We start from the raw sequence: 20,107 nt of genomic DNA on the forward strand, positions 1-20,107 counted from the left end.
TATTGTTGCAATAAAATTATTTAACCCTTTTTCAATTCCATGTTTGTTAAAGTGTCCCCTCCAAAATTGATGAAAAATAGCTTTTTTCAACTAGCGGCTGATATCTCCTTGTGCTTCGTATGGTCATTGTGCATTGGCCAAATTCTTATATTGGCCTTGGATATATTTGAAGATGTTAATTAACTTTCTAAGACATCTTCTTTCTTCTAAACAGATGTAATTTAAACTTCATTATCAGTGCTTGTTTTAGTTCATTATTCCTAAGACTATAAATAAGAGGATTTATGGAGGGAATAATCATGACAAAAACCAGAGACACCACCTTATTGTCTTCTAGTAAAAAGGAAGAGGTGGGTCGCACATACATACTTAAGGTGGTGCTGTAAAATATTGCCACAACAATGAGATGGGAAGAACAGGTTGAGAAGGTTTTTGCTCTTCCTTTTGTAGATCTGATTTTAAAGATGACTTTGATGATAAAGATGTAGGAAGTCAAAGTTAGTAAGAATGGGCCAAAACCTAAAAAGGCTCCTTCTACGTATGTAATAGTTTCTATGGTATAAGTCTCAGAACACGAAAGCTTCATCAAAGCAGTCAGATCATAGAAGAAGTGATTAACCCTGTTAGATCTGCTATAGCATGCTATAAGAGCAAAATAAGCATGGGGAAGAGTATCAGCAAAGCCAACTAACCAACAACATGAGGCAAAAACAACACATAATTTCTTGTTAATAGTCACATTGTAATGTAACGGTTCACAGATAGCTACATAGCGGTCATAGGCCATTGCTGAGAGCAGAAGGAAGTTAGAGCTTGTGAAGGCCAAGAAACTGTACATTTGTATAACACAAGCTGGCAGAGATATTGTCTTGTCCTTTTCTAGGAGAGAGTAAATAGTCCATGGCATTGTAACTGAACTAAAACAAATATCAACCACTGACAGGTTCATAAGAAAGAAGAACATAGGTTTCTTCAGTTGTTGACATCCACATCCAAGACCTATAATAAGCATATTAGCTATGATGACTTGTAGATAGGCTAAAGAGAACAAAATAACAAAGACAATTTGATGGCCATTGTGAATGCTAATTCCAAAAATGAGTAAATAGGTGGCACATGTAGAATTTTCAGGCTTTACATCCGGACCTGTTTTTCTTCCTGTCATGTAAAATAATTAAACAGAAAATATATATGGTATTTATTATTTCTGTTTATTGGTACAGCAAATGATTGTGTACTCCAGTGGTGTGCAGAATGCCTCCAGGTTGCCCTATTGCAAGGGCAGTTTAGAAAATTACAGCGACTGTAGATTACAATTGCAAAAGTAATTCTTAATAAAAATTAAATTACAACATAACTTGTGTAGCAAACACATAAATACTGTAAATGTTTCAGCAAAATTGGAGATTCTGTTGAAATGAACTTTCGAACATGGAAAAAGTTCTAACTCGAACTTAGAACTCAATGCAAGTCTATGGGGGTAAGGGTCGAACAGACCGCGGACATCCCATAATGTTCGGCGTTCGGCGAACGCTAGAACATGGACTGGTCGACTCGAACATGCAGCCCATCCTTAATGATCACGTGTGATCAGTGTGCTGCTAACAAGATGATTGTCAACATGTATTTACATATATCATTCTCAAGAAATCAAAATGGTCTCTGTGTTCTAAACTAGACTGTGAAACATGGTAAACAAAAGCTGACCAATATCTTGTTTCAATTTCGTGCACAAATTGTTTTTCATGCCCCATCCTGGCTTAGTAAACGTTTCTTTTTATACTTCCCTTGGTATGCAATCTTTGTGTGACATTTCTATTTGTATACTGCAAGTACAGCAAATCAATTTCCCTAGTGTAAGCTAGGCTTGTTATGTCTTGTATGAAAAAGATGTAACCTGTGTGCATTGCTGTATATATCAAACCTATTTATACTTGAGAAACCATTTTTTAAATAGAAGTAATTTCCCCCCTGACTAACCATGTCATATTGTCTGATAATAATCTCAGATGAATACAACATGCAAACTTTAGGTTTAAGTTAAACTTATGTGGAAATTAATCAAAATGCTTTAAATGTTCAGACTCGCAAAATGTTCACTGCGTCTGTTGCATCACACACTTTTTACAACTGAATATGTTGAATATTTGCATGTACTGTTAAAAAAATTATAAAATAGAAATTATATATCTAAAAAAATAAGTTTTAGTTACCTCAAAATACATTTTCTAAACTTAAAGTTACATGCCCATTGCAATCTGTAGACATCTATGATTTTCTAACGCTGTCAGCAGCTCTGTCCGGTGTCCCACCCAGCTCACTGACGTCATTGGTTGCCAGGAGCCAGGTGGGACACAAGCCAAAGCATCCCAGCCTAACTCCTGGCAATGTCAGTGAGCTCAGCAGCACAGCACAGAACATCACAGGTCGCTCTTGGCAACCTGGGACACAACCCGGTTGCTTCCCAATGAGATGCCTGCCTCAGGCTACCTCTCATTATAGGGATAGCACCGACTGCATATCATAGATGTCTGCCCTAGAAGTGAATTTATTCATGAAATGCAGGTGCGGTGTAGGGAGGAGAGCTCAGCCTCCTGTGACAGCGCGGCCTGTCTCCGCCCACACACCGCTCTGCCGGACTGTGATAGGAGGCTGAGAGGTGTGGGAGGAGAGACGCCGGCCGCTCACAGCGATCTCCTCCCGCAGCGCTCGGCCGGCTGTCACACTTTCTTTCCTCCCCGTTGGGACACAGAGCCCGACGGGGAGGAGAGAAAGCAGGGATGCACCGGTGTATCGGCAGGAAAATGGCACTTTCGGTATTATGCCAAAAGTGCCATTTTCGGCCTATATGTTTTGGCGGCCGATATATAGGTGCATCCCTAATAAAAACAAATTCAGTACATCGCTGCAATACATGCACATTTCAATAGGAAAATACCTGTTGATTCTGACAGAAATCCAGTGAGTTTTCCTTCATGCAGTGAGCTGACAAAATTGCATCTGCTGTACTGAAATCGCAAGCAGAATTATTTAAAGCCCACCCCTGTATGTGTGTATGCTCTTGTATGTATGCATCATGGCAATTTAAACTGGTTTCACTGTTTCTTAACTCTTGTGGTCATTTTATTGCACATGAAAGTAAAAAAGGTGAGTGGGAAAAGTAACACTAATTGAACTTCCCCTGCCTTGTAAATGAAGCTGACGTTCAGGAAATGCTTTTATGCACTCTATCTTCAATCTTTTGATTCATTGCAAAGGGTTTATCTGAGAGACAAGAGTTGGTAAAAACAAGGACATTTTGTAGGACTTCAGAGGTACCAGGACTGATATTATCTCTCTTAAAGCGGAAATAAAAAAAATTGTGAGCAGGCAAGCTCTTTATTGCAGAAGAGACATGCTATGTCTCACCTGCAATAAAACAAACTTACTTTCTGTGGTTTTCTTACAACTGTACTTTTATCTGTGTTGTATTACTGCTTCATAACCCTACAGAATTTGCAAATATTACAGCTGAATTTAAATCAGCCCCAAAAATAAAGGATATTTTGAGGAAATATCTATGGAAAGAATGTGGGAGGATAGCATAAAATGTTAATTACACTTACCCCTGTAATGTCCTTTCCCTTTCGGGAATGTAATGGTACTGCTTGCTTAGTGCTTACTATCCATGCTTTCTCTACTTCCAGTCCCTGCTATTTGAGGAAAGGCATTATTCAATGCCATAGACGCCTATGGGGCCACCATTTGCAGTGATTTCTTTTTTTTACATGAAAATAGCAGGAACAGGAAGTAAAGAGTGTATGGACTGGAAGCATTTACCTAACGAAAGTTTTAATCCTTGCCCATTCTATCCAAAATGTAACAAAATAAAGGCTAGAAAATAGTCTTTAAAGCCTTATATGAGTAATCCATACTATTTTGTATCACCAGCTTTCAATTAAACCGAAAATATATTAATATTTTATTAAATCAGCCATCTTCCCACAACTTAATTAAACACACACACACACACAATGATGGGCTTAAATGGTTTATAATTGTGTTCAGTCAGTCTTGTTTGATCCTGGCTTACCTGCACACCATCATAACCAGTTTTCTGATCTTTCTCTTCTCTACTGCAATTAAGAACTACAGCTTCTTGACCAACCTTTCCCTGTTTGTGATTGGACAATGATGTAGAAATAACACAAGTAAGGTGATCATCACTCTGCTTTCTAATCCTGTCAACATGTTCATCCTGTTAACTAGCAGCATTACAAATCAAAGAAGCTGGGATTGGGTCCTAGTGCTCACCCAAATAGTCTCCCAGTGTGGGTGCTGCTGTGCAGAAGAAGTAGGATACTAATATCAAAACAATGGGTATTGTTGGTGGTTCCATGTAAAAGCACATTAATTAATTTTTTCATGAACATATGACTAGACCAAATTGTTTTCTAAGTATACACCTGGAGTCCGGATTTAATTGCCCACATCTGTGTATTCTAATTGCCTGATACATTTTCAGTGTACCACAGAGAGATGGTCCCCATGAGTTTTATTGTTTATGCAGGTCTATATATTACAATGAATGAGTGTTTATACAGTTCATCCAGCCGAGCCACATATCTTGTAAATGTGCTATTCTTTTTAAGGTTTTGGGTGGTTTAATAGAAATATAATTGTGTAACGTTTTCAAAGAATGAAATTACATTTAAGCAACGAGGACATATTTATTCATCAACCAAGGAAAAGATACAGGATATGAAAAACTCAGTAGTTTTCAAGCTGTCGGAAAGTTGAAATCTTGATACATTTTACAAAGCTCTTTGAATTTTCCTTGTTTCTGTGTTTTGCTTGTGTTGCTTCTGAATTAAACAAATCTAGTTACAGGTTTTGTGCTTTTAAGACTTAGCATCATTTTGGAAGCATCTTGTGTATTCATCAGCTCATCCTAGGCCTTGCTAGTAGCAGACAAAGCAATTAATTGAATTTAAACATTCCGTAAGACATAAATATGTTTAAATTGCAAACAACAGAAAACCTATACAGCGGAAGCAGATTCATGTATTTAATTGGATTCCGTTGTTAATGGACATCTCTCATCCCACATACTACAGATTGTCATTACCTCTAATTGTAAAGTGATATTGAAGTTAAAAGTTTGTAAGTTATTTCATATGCTGATGAAATCACTTACAATGGATGCAGCTCCTTGATGTTTAAACATTTTAGTTTCCTGCAGAATCAGCTGGTTCCCCAAGTACTGGCCCTGATATCCTGTTTTAGGGTGGATCCTTTCCCCTGCAGGGTCCTGTAGCGACACCCTTGTGTGTGCGCTAGTAGGCTGTGTGTCACACACAGACACAGCAAAGGCAAGCTGCTCCCCTGCTCCCTATTTCTTCCTTCTCCAAGCTAGTAGATGGACAACTGCTGAAGACTGATCAGTCCCTTGTGATCCTGTACTGGGCAGGAAGGTCAGGGAAGCGGAGCTAAGAGAGTTGGAGCCAGCTGTTTAGAAACATGACTTTGGCAGAAATATAAAGAAATACTTTGCTTCCATTGTAAAGTATATTTGTTTGCTCTGGAATCATTATTGAAAAACTAATTGAGAGTTTAATACTACTTTAACACTGCAGATATTTGTGTCCAGTGTCCCTATTCATCAGCCATGGTAAATAGCACTGAACTATATTTCACACTTCTGGGTTTTCAGGGCAGCATTCAATTCCGTGCTGCACTTTGTTTCCTAACTCTGTTTATGTATTCATCCTGTTTGATGGGAAATCTGGTCACAGTGGCTGCAATTAATAAAGACAGCCACTTGCAAACACCAATGTATTCCCTCCTGTGTAATCTGTCCATCCTAGATAGCTTGTACCCCTCTGTAACTCTGCCAAAATTATTTAAAATAACTTTAGCTAAAAGAGGAATTATTTCATTTATAGGGTGTATGCTGCAAGCAAATTATGTGGTCACATTTCAGAGCACTGAAGTTTTACTACTGACTGTCATGTCATACGATCGATACGTGGCTATATGTCTCCCTTTGCATTATCAGCTTATTATGACTAGAAGGCTTTGTGTATTGCTAGCTGTATTTTCATGGACAGTCTGTTATATTTTCTCCCTGCCTATTGTCCTTCAGATCTCCCTGTTGAGTTTCTGTGGGTCTGGTGACATCAATCACTTCTATTGCGACATAATGCCTTTACTACAACTTTCCTGCTCAGATACCGTTAGGGTCCAGGTAGCTATATTTATAGCTGCCGCACTGCTGGGGTTTCCATGTTTCCTGCTAACCCTGATCTCATATATCTTCATTGTTTCCACTATCCTGATGATCCGTTCTACAGCAGGAAGGCAGAAAGCTTTCTCCACTTGTTCCTCGCACCTAACAGTGGTCATATTGTTGTATTTAGTTCTTTTTGCTGTGTATTTGGAAAATCCATCCAATGTGTCTTTAAGCAGCAGTAAGATCCTGTCTATTCTGAATGTTGCTTTAATTCCCACTCTGAATCCTATCATTTATAGTTTTAGAAACAAAAGTATGATAAATGCATTTCAGAAAATGTTTAGGAGAAAAATGCAAAAGCAACACAAGATTGTTTTCTAAAATTAGATTTGTATTTGAAAATGTACCTTATGTATGCAGACGGTCTTTTATCCTCTTATGTTTACTTTAACTTATCAATATGTTTGGCACTTTGCTCTGTGATATATTGACAGGAATCGTGTCTGCAATTTCTAGGCCTAAAGCCTCAGGTCTATTGGCTAACATTGCTGTTGGGGCAAGTGTTCCATGATGCCAGTATGCTGTCCAGAAATATACTGAACCTAGATGTGTTTCTGCTGTAATGGAACAATCATATGAGAGCATTGTATCCTCGGAAATCCCCTCACAAATAGTTCATAATGAGTATAGAATATGCATGTCATTTTAGTATGCAGGGCATTGGGAAACTCTTTAAAAGATTCAATAAAAGCATTGTTTGGGAAAAACCCATTTTCTTCAACAGGGCTGCAGGCATCTGACCAGAGAAGCTCTCAGGTAACTAACCATTAAAAGCTCTCAGGTAACACACCATTAATTTATAGCTGCACCTTACTGAAAATGATCACTAACCCACCCTACATCACCTTTCTAAATTCACCCAGCAATGTCCGAATTTTGTTCACATTGCCAAGTAATTACTGAATCTGTCAAAATCTCTGAGTGGGCCTGTCAGGGATTGTTCGTAAACAAAACATGCATGCCATGACATCAGTCTCGTGAGTCAAACATGTGCAACCTGCCTGTTACAGCCTCTCAATGTCTCCATCTAACCTCATCATTAGATCTAACACAATGGACACACACTGTTACTTACACTCAGGAGAAAAGCCCTGACCTTGAATTCTCCCCCCTTTGCACTCCTCTTTTCCTCCCCTTTACTTCTCTGTAAGCACAACCTTATCGGTTGTATGCTCTCCCTGTCTTCAACCCCCTAGCCCTGCAACCATTTACCTGTATAGACCTTTAACCCTTCTCTTTTCTATTCTGTTATGGACTACCTATGTGACAAAATCTCTCACCTGTCCTGCCCTGGCCAGTAGGGGTAGATAATCCCTACTGGTATTCAGGTCGATATTCACAATTTTTTAAATGATTGGTATTAGATACATTTACTGATATTGCTGATAATAAAGGTGGCCATACACTGCAAATGTCATCTGGTTCTTGAGGAAGCGGTTGCAATTCGCACAGTGGGTGCCGCTGTCAGCACCCTTTCGGCCAGCATCCCTCGATCCAGCTGATCGAATGAGCTGTTTGGAAAATCTTTGTATGAACAGAGCCAGCAGTCAATGAGCTGCTGGCTCTGTTCGGGTATTTGGACAACGGCCAGCAGCCACTTTCAGAATACAAAGAAACAGTGAGAATGCTATGATTCCTTGAAAGATTTCTGTCAGGTCCGCTCCTCTGCTGATTGACAACAGCCAGTGGGCTGGTTCAATAGCCAGCCGGATATTGACTATTGCAATTTGAAATAGCCAATACCAGGTTGGCTACTGCACCGCCCACTCCCTGCTGTTTACATTCAGCTGCCAGCTTCAGATCTATGAATGGGGTGGGTGGGGGGCTAATGCTCCCCTTCACTGTCATCTGTAAGGGTTGGCCAATATCAGGTACACTACCTGCTATTTATATTCAGCCTCTGGCGCAAGATTCCGCAGCTAGATTTAACAGAATATCAGTACCTGACATTGGTTAGCGGCCTAAAAGGTGGCCAATAATCGGTATAGGTTCTGAAAAAAACATATCGCTTGAGCCCTACTGGCCAGTTCTGTCCACAACAGCTCATTCTCATCTTCACGGAACACACTAGTCCCCCCTGACACTACAACCTTGCCAAACAGATGCCACAAAAAGTATCTAGAAGCCATAGCTGTGCTCTTACATTCATTTCTTGCAAGACGTCTCCCGGTATAAATCTGCCCTCCTAAAATATAATTCCTCTCTCTGTGCTGCTAAACAGACCTATTACATCAGTCTCCCCCAGGTCCTTGTCAACTCTTTTCTACCTTTTAATGCTCTCCTGCCTCCACAACTACCTCATTCACTGCCCAGGACATTGTATCTATCTTGTTTTTAAAATGATTGCCGATTTGTGACAAAATCTCCACTGTCCAGATCTCTGCCCCACTTAACATACCATGTCTCTCATCACATTCAATATGTGGTGGGAGACATGCCAGCATACAGATAGTATTGAAGGCCGACATCGAAATCTATCTCTCTACTCCTCAGCTCACCCCTCAAATCTCCTTGAGCATTGATAATTTGCTAACGGACATAACAATGTGGATAAACAAATATTCCACAAGTGGAAACCTTCTGTATACAGTATACAAATGTATTGTTTTTTCCTCTTGACCCTGGTGACCGGCACAGAAAATGATGGCAAATGTATACTTTTACAGCTGAGGACACCTGCTCAATTGACAACTATTTATGAGGGGGTTTGGCTTCAATTTGTAGAGAGAATTGCACTTACTTCAGGTTGTGTTTTTGAGAGAGGAAGTGTGGAAAAATCTCTCCAAATCCAACCATTTCTTATTATAAAAGGAAAAAAAGTTCTGGATATATTTTAAAAAGCCACACAGACTGATAACTGGATAATTTCTGAACTTTAAAGTTAATGATTTTGCAACGTATTTAAAAAAATTGTAAAAGTATGTTATTTTGCTTTGCATTTGTTTGCAAAAATATTAAAACTGTAGTAAAAATTGTCAAAAAGAAGAAAATTCAAAAGTGGTTTAGACTGCACATGCGTTATATAGGTCCCACTCACACTATGGGATCTATTTATAACCAATTTGAAGAATAGTTATTTCCTATGCTCTTGAGTGTCATCTAGTGGACGAAATGCAGTATCACATCAGATATATTCAACCTACCTGAAAAGAAAATATATCTAAGAACATTAACTTTTGTGTCTATTCACACAGAACGAATATTCAAAAAGGTTTGTAGGGCAAATGCCTCTGCCAGTTGGTTATTGATAGTCCCCTATGTATCAACAACACAACTGCATTTCTTCACCTCTAAGATAAATGGTCCTATAAAGTAATTAATGTTTGGGCTTAATTCATGAAAAATATATTTTTGCATTTCTTGCTGTGTAACAACCAAATAATAAAAACCATATGTATTCTGACATGCTTTAGACAGTCTTTAGATTATTTGCATTTGTAAAAATAGAACAGTAAAATGTGTTTTGCCTACAGTCTTTGTTTGAACCTGTTTGTCTAAATGAATGCTGGTTTTACTAGGAACCAATTTGTTTTGCGAGTCAAATTCTGAGTTCTCAAGTAACTGAGGGTTATCACGAATGCCTAGCAAACCTTGTTTAAAGAATGAACAGTTTATGAAATTAGACATTTAAAAAAAACACATAACTATGTATGTATTCATTTAAAACATATGGGGGGGGATTTATCAAAACTGGAGCAGACAGTATCTGGAGCCAGTGGCGGACCTAAGGAACAAAGGGCCCTGGTGCAAGATTTTTTTGTGGGCCCCCCCCCCCCCCAAAAAAAAAAACACCAACCCCCCAATCCACACCCCCTGAAGCAACCACAAAAAAAATAAGTTAAAAAAATAGATCGAAAAAATATTTGAGCATATATATTTATTAAAGAGAAAGGACAGAGTATGTTTACTATAACCAAAATTATGAATGGACAGGAGGGGATGTAGATCACTTCTCATTTATTCATAATTGAGGATATAGTACACATGCCATGTCCTCAATTATCTACAAACACTCAGCGATCACTGATCGCTGAGTGTTTGTACTGCTCTCCTCTCTGACACGCTGTCACAGGAGGCTGAGTGAGCGGTGCAGGGAGGAGAGCTCAGCCTCCTATGACAGCGCGGGCTGTCTCCGCCCACACAACGCTCTTCCAGTTTTCTATCACAGATTGTGACTGCATTGGAATGTGTGACGGGTCACATGGTCACACATTCTAACGAAGTCGCACCCATTTTTTTCCGGGGTAAAAATGTGTGACTGGCAAAAGGTGTGGAATTCAAAGCTTTCTCCGCTGTTCCCAGGCTGATCGGCATTGCAGATGGTATGTTTAGTAGAACCGATCTGCCTGGGAACAACTGATCGGTCCTGAAATCTCACTTCTATCTGACTTTGCGAGTGCAATACAAAGTCGGATAGAAGTGAGATTTCAGGACTGATCAGCTGTTCTGGGGCAGATCGGTTCTCCTGCACATACCATCTGTGATGCCGTTCTGCCCAGGAACAGTGGAGAAAGCTTTGAATTTTACACGTTTTGCCGGTCACACATTGTTACCCCGGAACGTTAGAATGTGTGACCATGTGACTGGTCACACATTCTAGATCCATGAACCCATCGCACTCCTGACCGCTTGTCTCCAATAAAAGAATCTGGGTGCTGCGGTGGTCGACGGACGGCAACCGTCACGTAACAGCTTGCTAGCAGTAGATATATGCAAAAAAAAAAATGGAGGCTTTAATAACCCTTTAAGTGTTTGGTAAACATTACCATGGAGAATAATGGGAGGTGAAAACTCCAGCAAAATGCATTGCAATGTTAAAGTAAACCTGTCATACGAGCGATATGTCAGATTGCTGACCTACTTCTACCCAGCATTTATAACCATAAAGGTAACTCACATTAATCCAATCACTATATAATATGTCAAGGCAAATGCTGGCAGTACAAGAACAGGATAAGACGTAGGCAGTATGTGTGAAACCACTATATTCTAATTTAAATAATTCAGTGGTAACATGAAGTGTGGGACACATGTTGATTATTCCAATTACGTGGCTGAATGTGTGAATTGTAGTCAAATCACTGTGAAAGAGGTGTTAAATAAACATTATGGGTGACAGATGGTTCTCGAGGAGCCCTACCCATGTTAGGCGATTATTCTTCCATTTTGCAGTAGATGGCTTCTTTCTGATAATCAATAAAACTGTGAGTGCTGCCTGTATAAGCTGTAAAACCTGTTCTACAGAGCAGAACAAATACAGTTAAATGTAACTAACTACTAGTTATACCATGATCTGAATAAATGAGAACCTTTACAGACAAGAGTTGACTGGCTGTTATGCTGATCCACTGGCTTCAATACTTTCTAGGTCACTGACCTAAAACAAGTATGCAAATCAGAGCCATGAGTATAAATTTGTTCTGAATCAGACAGGGTTATTCACTAAAGGGTGTAGAGTTTGCAGAAGGCACAAGTGGACAATCCAGGTCAAAATAGCTGATTTGGAAAAAGTCTCCAATTCAGCTCACTTTCCAGTTCAGCTATGTTGTCCTAGATTGTTCACTTCTCCTGCCTTCTCCAAACTCTTCACCCTTTTGTGAATAACCCTGAGAGACTCAATAGACCAAGTACTACAGTTAGAGAATCAGAATTTAAGCCAGAAAACTGCCATTATCACAAGGTCAACAACATTTTTCTCATGATAGTTTTATAAAGCACTCCTGTCAACAGAAAGCTCTGAGGAAGGGGGTATATACCCCGAAACGCATCAGCTAGCAAGGCAGCTTTGTCTGGGGTCTGATTACCATGTAAGTAATTTTTTATGTCAGTTTTTATGTTTATTGATTAATAAACTGTATTACACGAGGACAAGGCTCTGTCTGTTTGTTTGTTTTGCATGCCTTGTGAGGAAACTTCCCAGTGGCCTTTGGATGACAGCAGCCTGCAAACAATCGCTGTTGGATAATATCATTGGTAGTCTGCTGAGCGCTGTGGTGTGCTGTTTTCTGGAACCCTGCCAACAGGACCACTAGGAAAGCTAAAGAGGAAACTGCTTTTGGCCCACTAGTCCAGGTATCCATTTATGTCCCTGGATAATTTTCTATTAGCCTGAGAGGGCCAAGTTATGAAAACCAATTCTTCAATATAATGCTAGTCTTTTATTTAAAACTTAGTAATGGTAGTAGTAGTGGCGTAATAGTCACCAGACCTCAGACATTTTGTGACCCAGTAAACATTCTGGTGCCTCATTTTAGAATGAGTGGTCAGCACTTCTGCCTTGCAACACTGAGATCCCTGGTTGAAATCCAGTCTGTCTGGTCGGTGAATAGGCTTCTGTCAGGAAGCAGGGGGTGTAACCTCTGCTCTGGGACCACGGGCACGGCGCAGGGCACGGGTTCCCCTTCAGCTTGGTAGAACTCCTGGTGCCCGGGCTGGGGGGGCGCATGCGCGAGTCGCACGGCGGGTGCACATAGCGCTCCGGCTCCATCAGGCATCAGGTGTGAGCCTTGCTGGGGGAGGTTCACAGTGCACACCTTCCATCTCTCCCGCCTGCCTGGTTGCCTTGGTGACCGGGGGGTAGTCTTGCCTCCCCTGGCTATAAAAACCTGGCCTGAGCTCTGGCTTATTGCTGAGTTATTCCACCTTATGGTGTGAACACCTAGAATCCCTGTTGATCCTCTTGTTGCCTGTTGCCCCTTCGTTGTACTTCCCGATTGCTGAACCTTGGACTGTCTTTCGCCATTGAAACTTCGCTGCCTGCCTCGACCCGGACTGGACTTCGACTACCCTCTTGGATTATCCCTAAACTTGTACTTCGTTTCTGGACTTATCAGCTGCTTACTGCCAGTGGGTTCCTTACCTCGCTACTAGCTCGCTGGTACGTCTGACAACTTCTGTCTAAATTGGCCCTAGTTCTGTATATCTGCATATGAGATAGGGACCTTAGTTTTTAAGCTCCTTGAGGGCATGGACTGGTATGATTGAATAGTATATACAGATTAACAACACTATATACGTAAATTAAAAAAAAATTGAAGAAAATTGACAGCACTATATACGTAAATTAAAAGAAAAAATTGAAGAGCTCTAGAAGCTTCTTTCAAACCTAAGTGCAAAGTATATTAATGACCGTATAATGCATCACCAAATTCTGCTATGTATGTGAAATAAATCAGTGTTTTTCCTGATTGCCCATCCTGTACAGGACATGGAGAGAGAGAGAGAGAGAGAGAGAGAGAGAGAGAGAGAGAGAGAGAGAGAGAGAGAACATGGAGAGAGAGAGAGAGAGAGAGAGAGAGAGAGAGAGAGAGAGAGAGAGAGAGAGAGGTAAACTAACATGCATGCAGTGACTTGCAATTACACAAAAACGGTAACTCTTTCCCTTTCTGTACCTTTGTTGGTATTAGCATGCAGGAATAATAAGCAGTACAAGGAGCATGGCAACAGAAGGAGAATGCAGAGTGAAAGACAGATAAGCACATCAGTCTGATGTTTGTTCTTTCTCTGTCCAGTCACAGGGTGGGGGCGGAGAGAGGACCTATATGCGGAAGTGAAATTGCAGCAGAGAAAGATCAGGCCCCTTCATCTTTCTGTAGTTTTTTTGTATTGCTCTCTTTGTTCCTATTGCAGATTTTCTCTCACTTCCTGCCTCAGTAATTAAAAAATAATATACGTGTAGGATGGCACTATCCCACATAGAAATTAGTTTGCAAAGTGCATTCTTGTGAAAAGTAACTATAACATCATGAGCAAAAAAAGACTTCAAGACCACTTTTGTTTTATCTATATATTTATTTGCATTGAAAACTCTACAGTTACATCTACTTGTCTAGTGTAGAGATCTTGGGACCATGCCATCACTTGGTTTCTCTGTTTTCATCTTTCTGCAAAAACATAAATACATAAAAGTTATGCTTTTTGACACTCTTTGTATCTAAACTACTCAAATACATACCACTGCTATGATTTCAGGGAGACAAAAACTCTTTTTGTGAAAATAATTTATAACCATTAAGGTTAATGGGAATTTATCAAAACTGGAGCAGACAAAATCTGGAGCAGTTGTGCAAGGCAACCAATCAGCTTCTCTCTTTCATTTTCAAATCTTAACTGAACAGACTGAAGAGAGAAGCTGATTGGCTGCCAAAGGCAACTGGTCCAGTTTTGATGAATGCCTCCCAGTGTTTCTGGGGACTACATGCCTCCAACAGTGAACTAAGTATGGGAAAAATTAATCACCTGATTTTTTTAATGTTTTTGTTGCTACTGTTCCTCCACTTACCGATATATCTGTAAATATACCGAGCAGCTCTTTGTAAATTCAATTTCTTTATGCAATATAAATCATCCATACTCTGTCAGAGCAATATATTTTTATCACTGCCTCCAACATATGAGAAACATGGCCACATATATGCTATAATGGGAAAAGTTCTAAAAAGGTTATTGTAGCAACATTCTACGAGTCACCGAGACACTAAACTTGATGTACTACATAAGATTAACTAAATCCTATTTTTTATCAGTTCTGTCAATCAAATTTAAATTGTTGAGGCATTGGTGACTAAACATTTAGTAAATGCAAGAGGCGGGACAGATTCGAGCATTGGTTGCATCAATCACACCTGTAAGATTCAACAACAGCAGAATGAGGTCTTCAGAGCATAGGAAATAATCATTATTCTACAGTGAGGTCTTTAGAGCATCAGAAACAATAATTATTCTACAATGAGGTTTTCAGAGAGGATTGAAAATAAGCAGATCGACAAATATTCCCTTTACTCAATTCATCAAAAAAAGCCCTTCACACACAAATGCCAAACTAATTTGCTAGTTGAGATGGGTGAAAAGATTTACCCTCAAAAGTTACCCACTGAAATCACAGACCGCTGGAATCTGTCATTATATTTTACCCCATCATTTGTAGCAAGAGCTGCTCCTCCATAATTAAGCCTTCAGCAACTGTGTACGAATTCCGGCATTTGTGCTGTTCATAACACGTAGATGAGGTACAAAATAATGGCATACAACATAAATAAAATGCAAATGTTACACTGTTTTTCTGTAACATACATACCAGTGTCCTTGTTTCTTCCCAGGTCCAGAGCCATGGCCCTTCTTTCCATCACCCTTTCCAGCATTACCCTTTCCAGCATTACCAAGTATTGGGTGGGTTTGTCTTGGAGGATGGCGTCCTGTACTGTCATGAGTCTGATGGTCTACATGTGGTTCCTCAGTTGGATGGCCCTCCACACCTTTCAGATGTCTTTTAGGTCTGGCATTTCCAGCAGGTTGCTGAAATACAATAGTATAACATATACAAATTATAACAATGTATAGTGTTTCCCAAAGTGTAACTGTTGAATATGTTTAATGAACAATAGAGGATTATAACTGCTACATAAGAAATAGAATTCTATGAGTCTGTTAGACTTCTTTGAGAAGGAGAAGAGCATTATTTAAAGTACATAAAACAGTCAGTATTACTTTATTAAATAAGCTAATACATATTGTATGTTCTTCAAAAGATTTCCTTTATGAACTCAAGCAATGCAGTTTACAATTTAAATTTACTTTTATATTGATTCAATGGCTTCAGTACCTTAGTCACTGTATGCAGTATAGGAATTATAATCTGCATGTACTTTGCACATCAGTGTCTTAGAAAGTACCGAAGCCAGAGACAGCCAGGCAAATAGTTTCTGAAGGTCAATAATGGCAGTACCTAAATTTTATTTTAGTACAAGCTTCCTTAACTGAACTTTTCATTATCATTTTAAACTATTATGACAGGTTGTTGTGAGCCATTGTTATTATCTTTTAATAATCCATCTGACCAGGTTTTTTCTAGGGTAGTCCACTTACCGGTGGCTTTCCTCCAGCTGGGTTTGGGCCTTTATCGCCAGGAAAGGGAGGGTTGCCACTCTTGGGTGGTGGGGCTGAGTGAGCAACATCACTGGGATTTCTTGAAGGATGACTTGCAGGTGGAGGTGGAGGTGGTCTGGTGTCAGTTGCATTTGAATGAACTTCACCACCAGGTGGTTTTAAAGGAGGGCCAGGTGGACCTAATGGATGTTGTAGACAATATTTTTAATAATTTTGTAAATCACTATGATAGCAACAAATCCCATCATGCTTTAAATTACTAATTACCAAATAAACTTCCATTTTGAGTATCATTACGTCCATAAAGTCTTACTGTTCCATTATAATAAGTTAAATGACCCTTGCTTTTCTTTTTCATATTATATCAAACATTATCTGTGCATAGAGGTTATTATAAGCCCTTTATGCACCTTCTCACCTGTCATAAATCTCTAGCAAACCGTAGATTGCAGCTATGAAACATTGTTGAATTGTACTGTTCCTTTAAAAGTCGGCTGTGAAGAATAGTATAAAATGCCTTTCTAGTAAGCCTGTCTAGGCACAATGACATCATCCCTCCCTTGGGTTGAAATTATTTTTATATCTATTTACTAAAGGTTTATTGTCATAGTATATCATATCACAGTGAGTTGTCTACCTATGGCATTAAACCTCCTTTCCGATTCTTCCTTTCTCTAATGGCAGACTTCTACAGGTTTAATCAATTTTTACACATAGGGGTCTATTCACAAAGCTGCCCGAAGGATCTGGCCGTAGCTTCGGCCGATCCTTCGGCTAGCTTCGGCCCCAGGACCCCTTCGGTTCAGGAGAACCGAGGGGGTGCTGTACGGGCTATTCACAATAGCCCATACAGCTCCCGATCACAGCCGAGCGGCTCAGTCGAGCCGATCGCATATGCCTTGGCTCGGCTGAGCCGTGCTGAAAACCGAAGCTGGCGGGCCATTGGCCGGCCGACAGCCTGCTTCTGACAGCTGGGCGGATCCAGCCGTGATCTTGCGGCTGGCTCCGGCCACTTTCAGAGAGATCAGCGTCCCTGGTTGCTAACCAGGGACACTGATAGCTGCAATCTACAGGTTGACGGAGATTTCTGACAGGCGAGAGGATGCAATAGAGCTTCCAACAGCTCTTATGTACTGATACTGTTAGATGAGATAGTAAAGGCACTTAAGGACTTACTCTAGAACATCTCAGATACAAGGTGTCAAAAATTCTGTTTAAGTGCATCAGCTTATGTTTCTTTCATTTAAAGGTATAAAACAGGACAATTGTATTGATTTACTAAGGGAGTTGGCAATCTTTACTTAATAAAGTGTAGCAGTGTTCACAGTGTTCATTGGATGCCCAATCATGTGCAGATGAAATAGACAAACAGGAATCCACTTTTCACATGATTGGATACATGAACACAGCTTAACTTACCTAAGTATATATTCTATCCTCCTTTAGTAAACCATCCCTACTACGTAATTGAGCGCGCTGTGTTTAAATGTGTTAGTTCAGATTTTCCCTTCAGCATGTTAAACAAGCTCACTTTGAAAAGGCCCTCAGAAAGGTATGCTAGGTATGGATAATACCATAGCAAACTACGCAGACAGTACACCGCTGTTTCAAAGTGCATGAAGAGGGAACAATCACTTTCTCAGATGCATCTAAAGAAACATTAAAAAAAAAAACACTTCATGAACACTATACTATAATAATATAATATATAAAGGCAAAAGCAAGTTGCAGTCATTCAATGCCCTCTGTGTATTTAAAAAATAAGGTGCACAATAAAACATATAGAAAAAGTAAAACAATAGTTGAAGGTTAATTCCACTTTCTCAGGTGAATTGTTTAAAATGTAACTAACCGCTCCAATCTGGCCCCCTCTTTCCCCCCTTGCTATACTTACCTTTGGGTGAACGCTGCTTCCCTGCTACCCCTCCAACAGGGCATGTGCACTATCCGTGCCCTGTACTGCCATGTAGCGCGGCCCTGCACTCTGAATTTTGCACGCAAATGGTGAGCACTCATTGGTTAGCATGGTCACCTGACCACTCTGACTAATAAGAAACGCTTCTTGCTAAGATTAATTAGTCAGTGTGGTCAGTGTGGTCAGGTGTCCGCACAAACCAACGAATGCTCACCATTTGCGGGCAAAATTTAAAATTCAGAGCACAGGGATGTGCTACACGGCAGTATGGGTTACAGATAGTACAGCCGCACCAGCAGAGGGGAAGGGGCTTTCACCAAAAGGTGTATAGCAAGGGGAAGAAGAGGGAGCCAGATCGGAGGGGGTAATTCCATTTTCCTAAATTCACCTGGGAAAGTGGAATTACCCTTTGAACACCTAAAAACAGTTAATTTTCTGTGTTCTTGTGTTTTATTATTTAACCCTCCAAAAGTAAAATATGCCATGCAATGTATATGAGTACTAAAAAGAATAGCACCAGCTCAACATCTTAAAATGTACTTTTAAAGAAGTTTACAGGTGAGAATGTCGATCTGGATTGAGGTCCAATCTAAATTTATTTGAAACCTTTTAAATTTACAAAATTCTCCTTTGTCCAATTTATAATTTCATATCTAGGGAAGAATGATCTACAGAGGGATAGATTGAGAGGCCAGTTAATTGCAACTGTTTTAAAATGTAATTAAAGAAAAGCTTCAATATTTTATTTGTGGTTAAATATTGTATTCATGGTTCAAGATATAAAATATCTTGAACCATATATGTATATATATAGATATATATATATATACACAGTATATATATAGAGATATATATCTATATATATCTATATATATCTCTAGATATATATAGATATATAGATATATATGTCAATTAGTAGACCTTTATAGAAAATCTGGTTTCAGTAATAATAGGCACATTTATAAATACACAAATAACTTTGTTCACATTGGTTAGAGAATATCTGACACCTGTTTTAGTATGTGAGTAAATTACATATTTAAGATCGTAGTCTTAATGATGGCAGACACTTAGAAGAAAACACTTACCAGGTTTGCCCGGTGGGGCAGCCAGCACCTGAACCACTATGGCAAAAAGGACGAGGTACTTCATGTCTTCTGATGACAGTGTAGTGTAGTCTGTAGAGGAGGATGCTAGCTGTCTGGAAAGACAAGGGAATCCTGACCTATATTTAAACTACTTTCTGGGACCTGCCCCCTGTTAGGATCATTTTCTAATTTGTATACAGGTGAGTAGGAGGGAAAGGAGAGCATGACTCTGCAAATATCATGATAGCTGAAAAAACAAAGGCAATGGGAAGAGGAAAACACATGACAATGTCCTGGAATGTCAGCACCAATGACATAAATACTATTCATGTTAAACACAGCAACTATCTCTCAGGGAGTAGAATTACATATTCTACTCAGGGTGTTCCATATGCTTTTTTTTCAGAACATATAACATAGGTCAACAAAAATGCTAAACTATTATAAATGAAAGTGCTAAAAATAGATAACTTTGCAATATAAAGACAATTTTACAAATTGCTTTGGTACCAAAAGTCAAACCAAGAAAGGAATGACACAGAAGAAATTAAAGCAAAGGGAAAGAAGAGAATTCATGTACATATAAACCCTAACTGGATGGCTAGATAGATAGATAGATAGATAGATAGATAGATAGATAGATAGATAGATAGATAGATAGATAGATAGATACTAGATTATGTAATTGTTTGTTACATATCAGCGTTGCAGCGTCTGCAGCCTCTTTTAGCAATGTCTTGTCTACATGGATCCACTCATTCATCCATCTGCTGCATATCATTCCTTAAAGGGGGTTTTCTGATATTGATTATATGAAAACATATCTGTTCAATGTTCATCAGTATGGCAACTTGTACGTCTACTTTGGAAGAGTGTGCGATAGGATGATAATAGAGGAAAACAATTTGCAGTGTTGCCAACCTATAATAGGAAGTGCCGAAGGAAGGA

The 20,107-nt window shown here is 39.4% G+C and overlaps 1 protein-coding gene across 1 annotated transcript; it reads right to left on the bottom strand.

The window, feature by feature from the left end:
• Nucleotides 1-187: 187 nt before the first annotated feature.
• Nucleotides 188-1,012, bottom strand: LOC108794056 (olfactory receptor 5V1-like). Its single transcript, XM_018565028.1, has one exon. The coding sequence runs from the start codon at nucleotides 1,010-1,012 to the stop codon at nucleotides 188-190; it is 825 nt and encodes a 274-aa protein (XP_018420530.1).
• Nucleotides 1,013-20,107: the final 19,095 nt, after the last annotated feature.

Source organism: Nanorana parkeri, unplaced genomic scaffold, assembly GCF_000935625.1.
Source record: "Nanorana parkeri isolate BGI_ZX_2015 unplaced genomic scaffold, ASM93562v1 scaffold807, whole genome shotgun sequence".
In the NCBI taxonomy this organism is placed as follows: domain Eukaryota; kingdom Metazoa; phylum Chordata; class Amphibia; order Anura; family Dicroglossidae; genus Nanorana; species Nanorana parkeri.

Excerpts from the sequence above, each read along its gene's own strand:
- LOC108794056 (XM_018565028.1), bottom strand. The coding sequence starts at position 1,012 with ATGCTTATTATAGGTCTTGGATGTGGATGTCAACAACTGAAGAAACCT.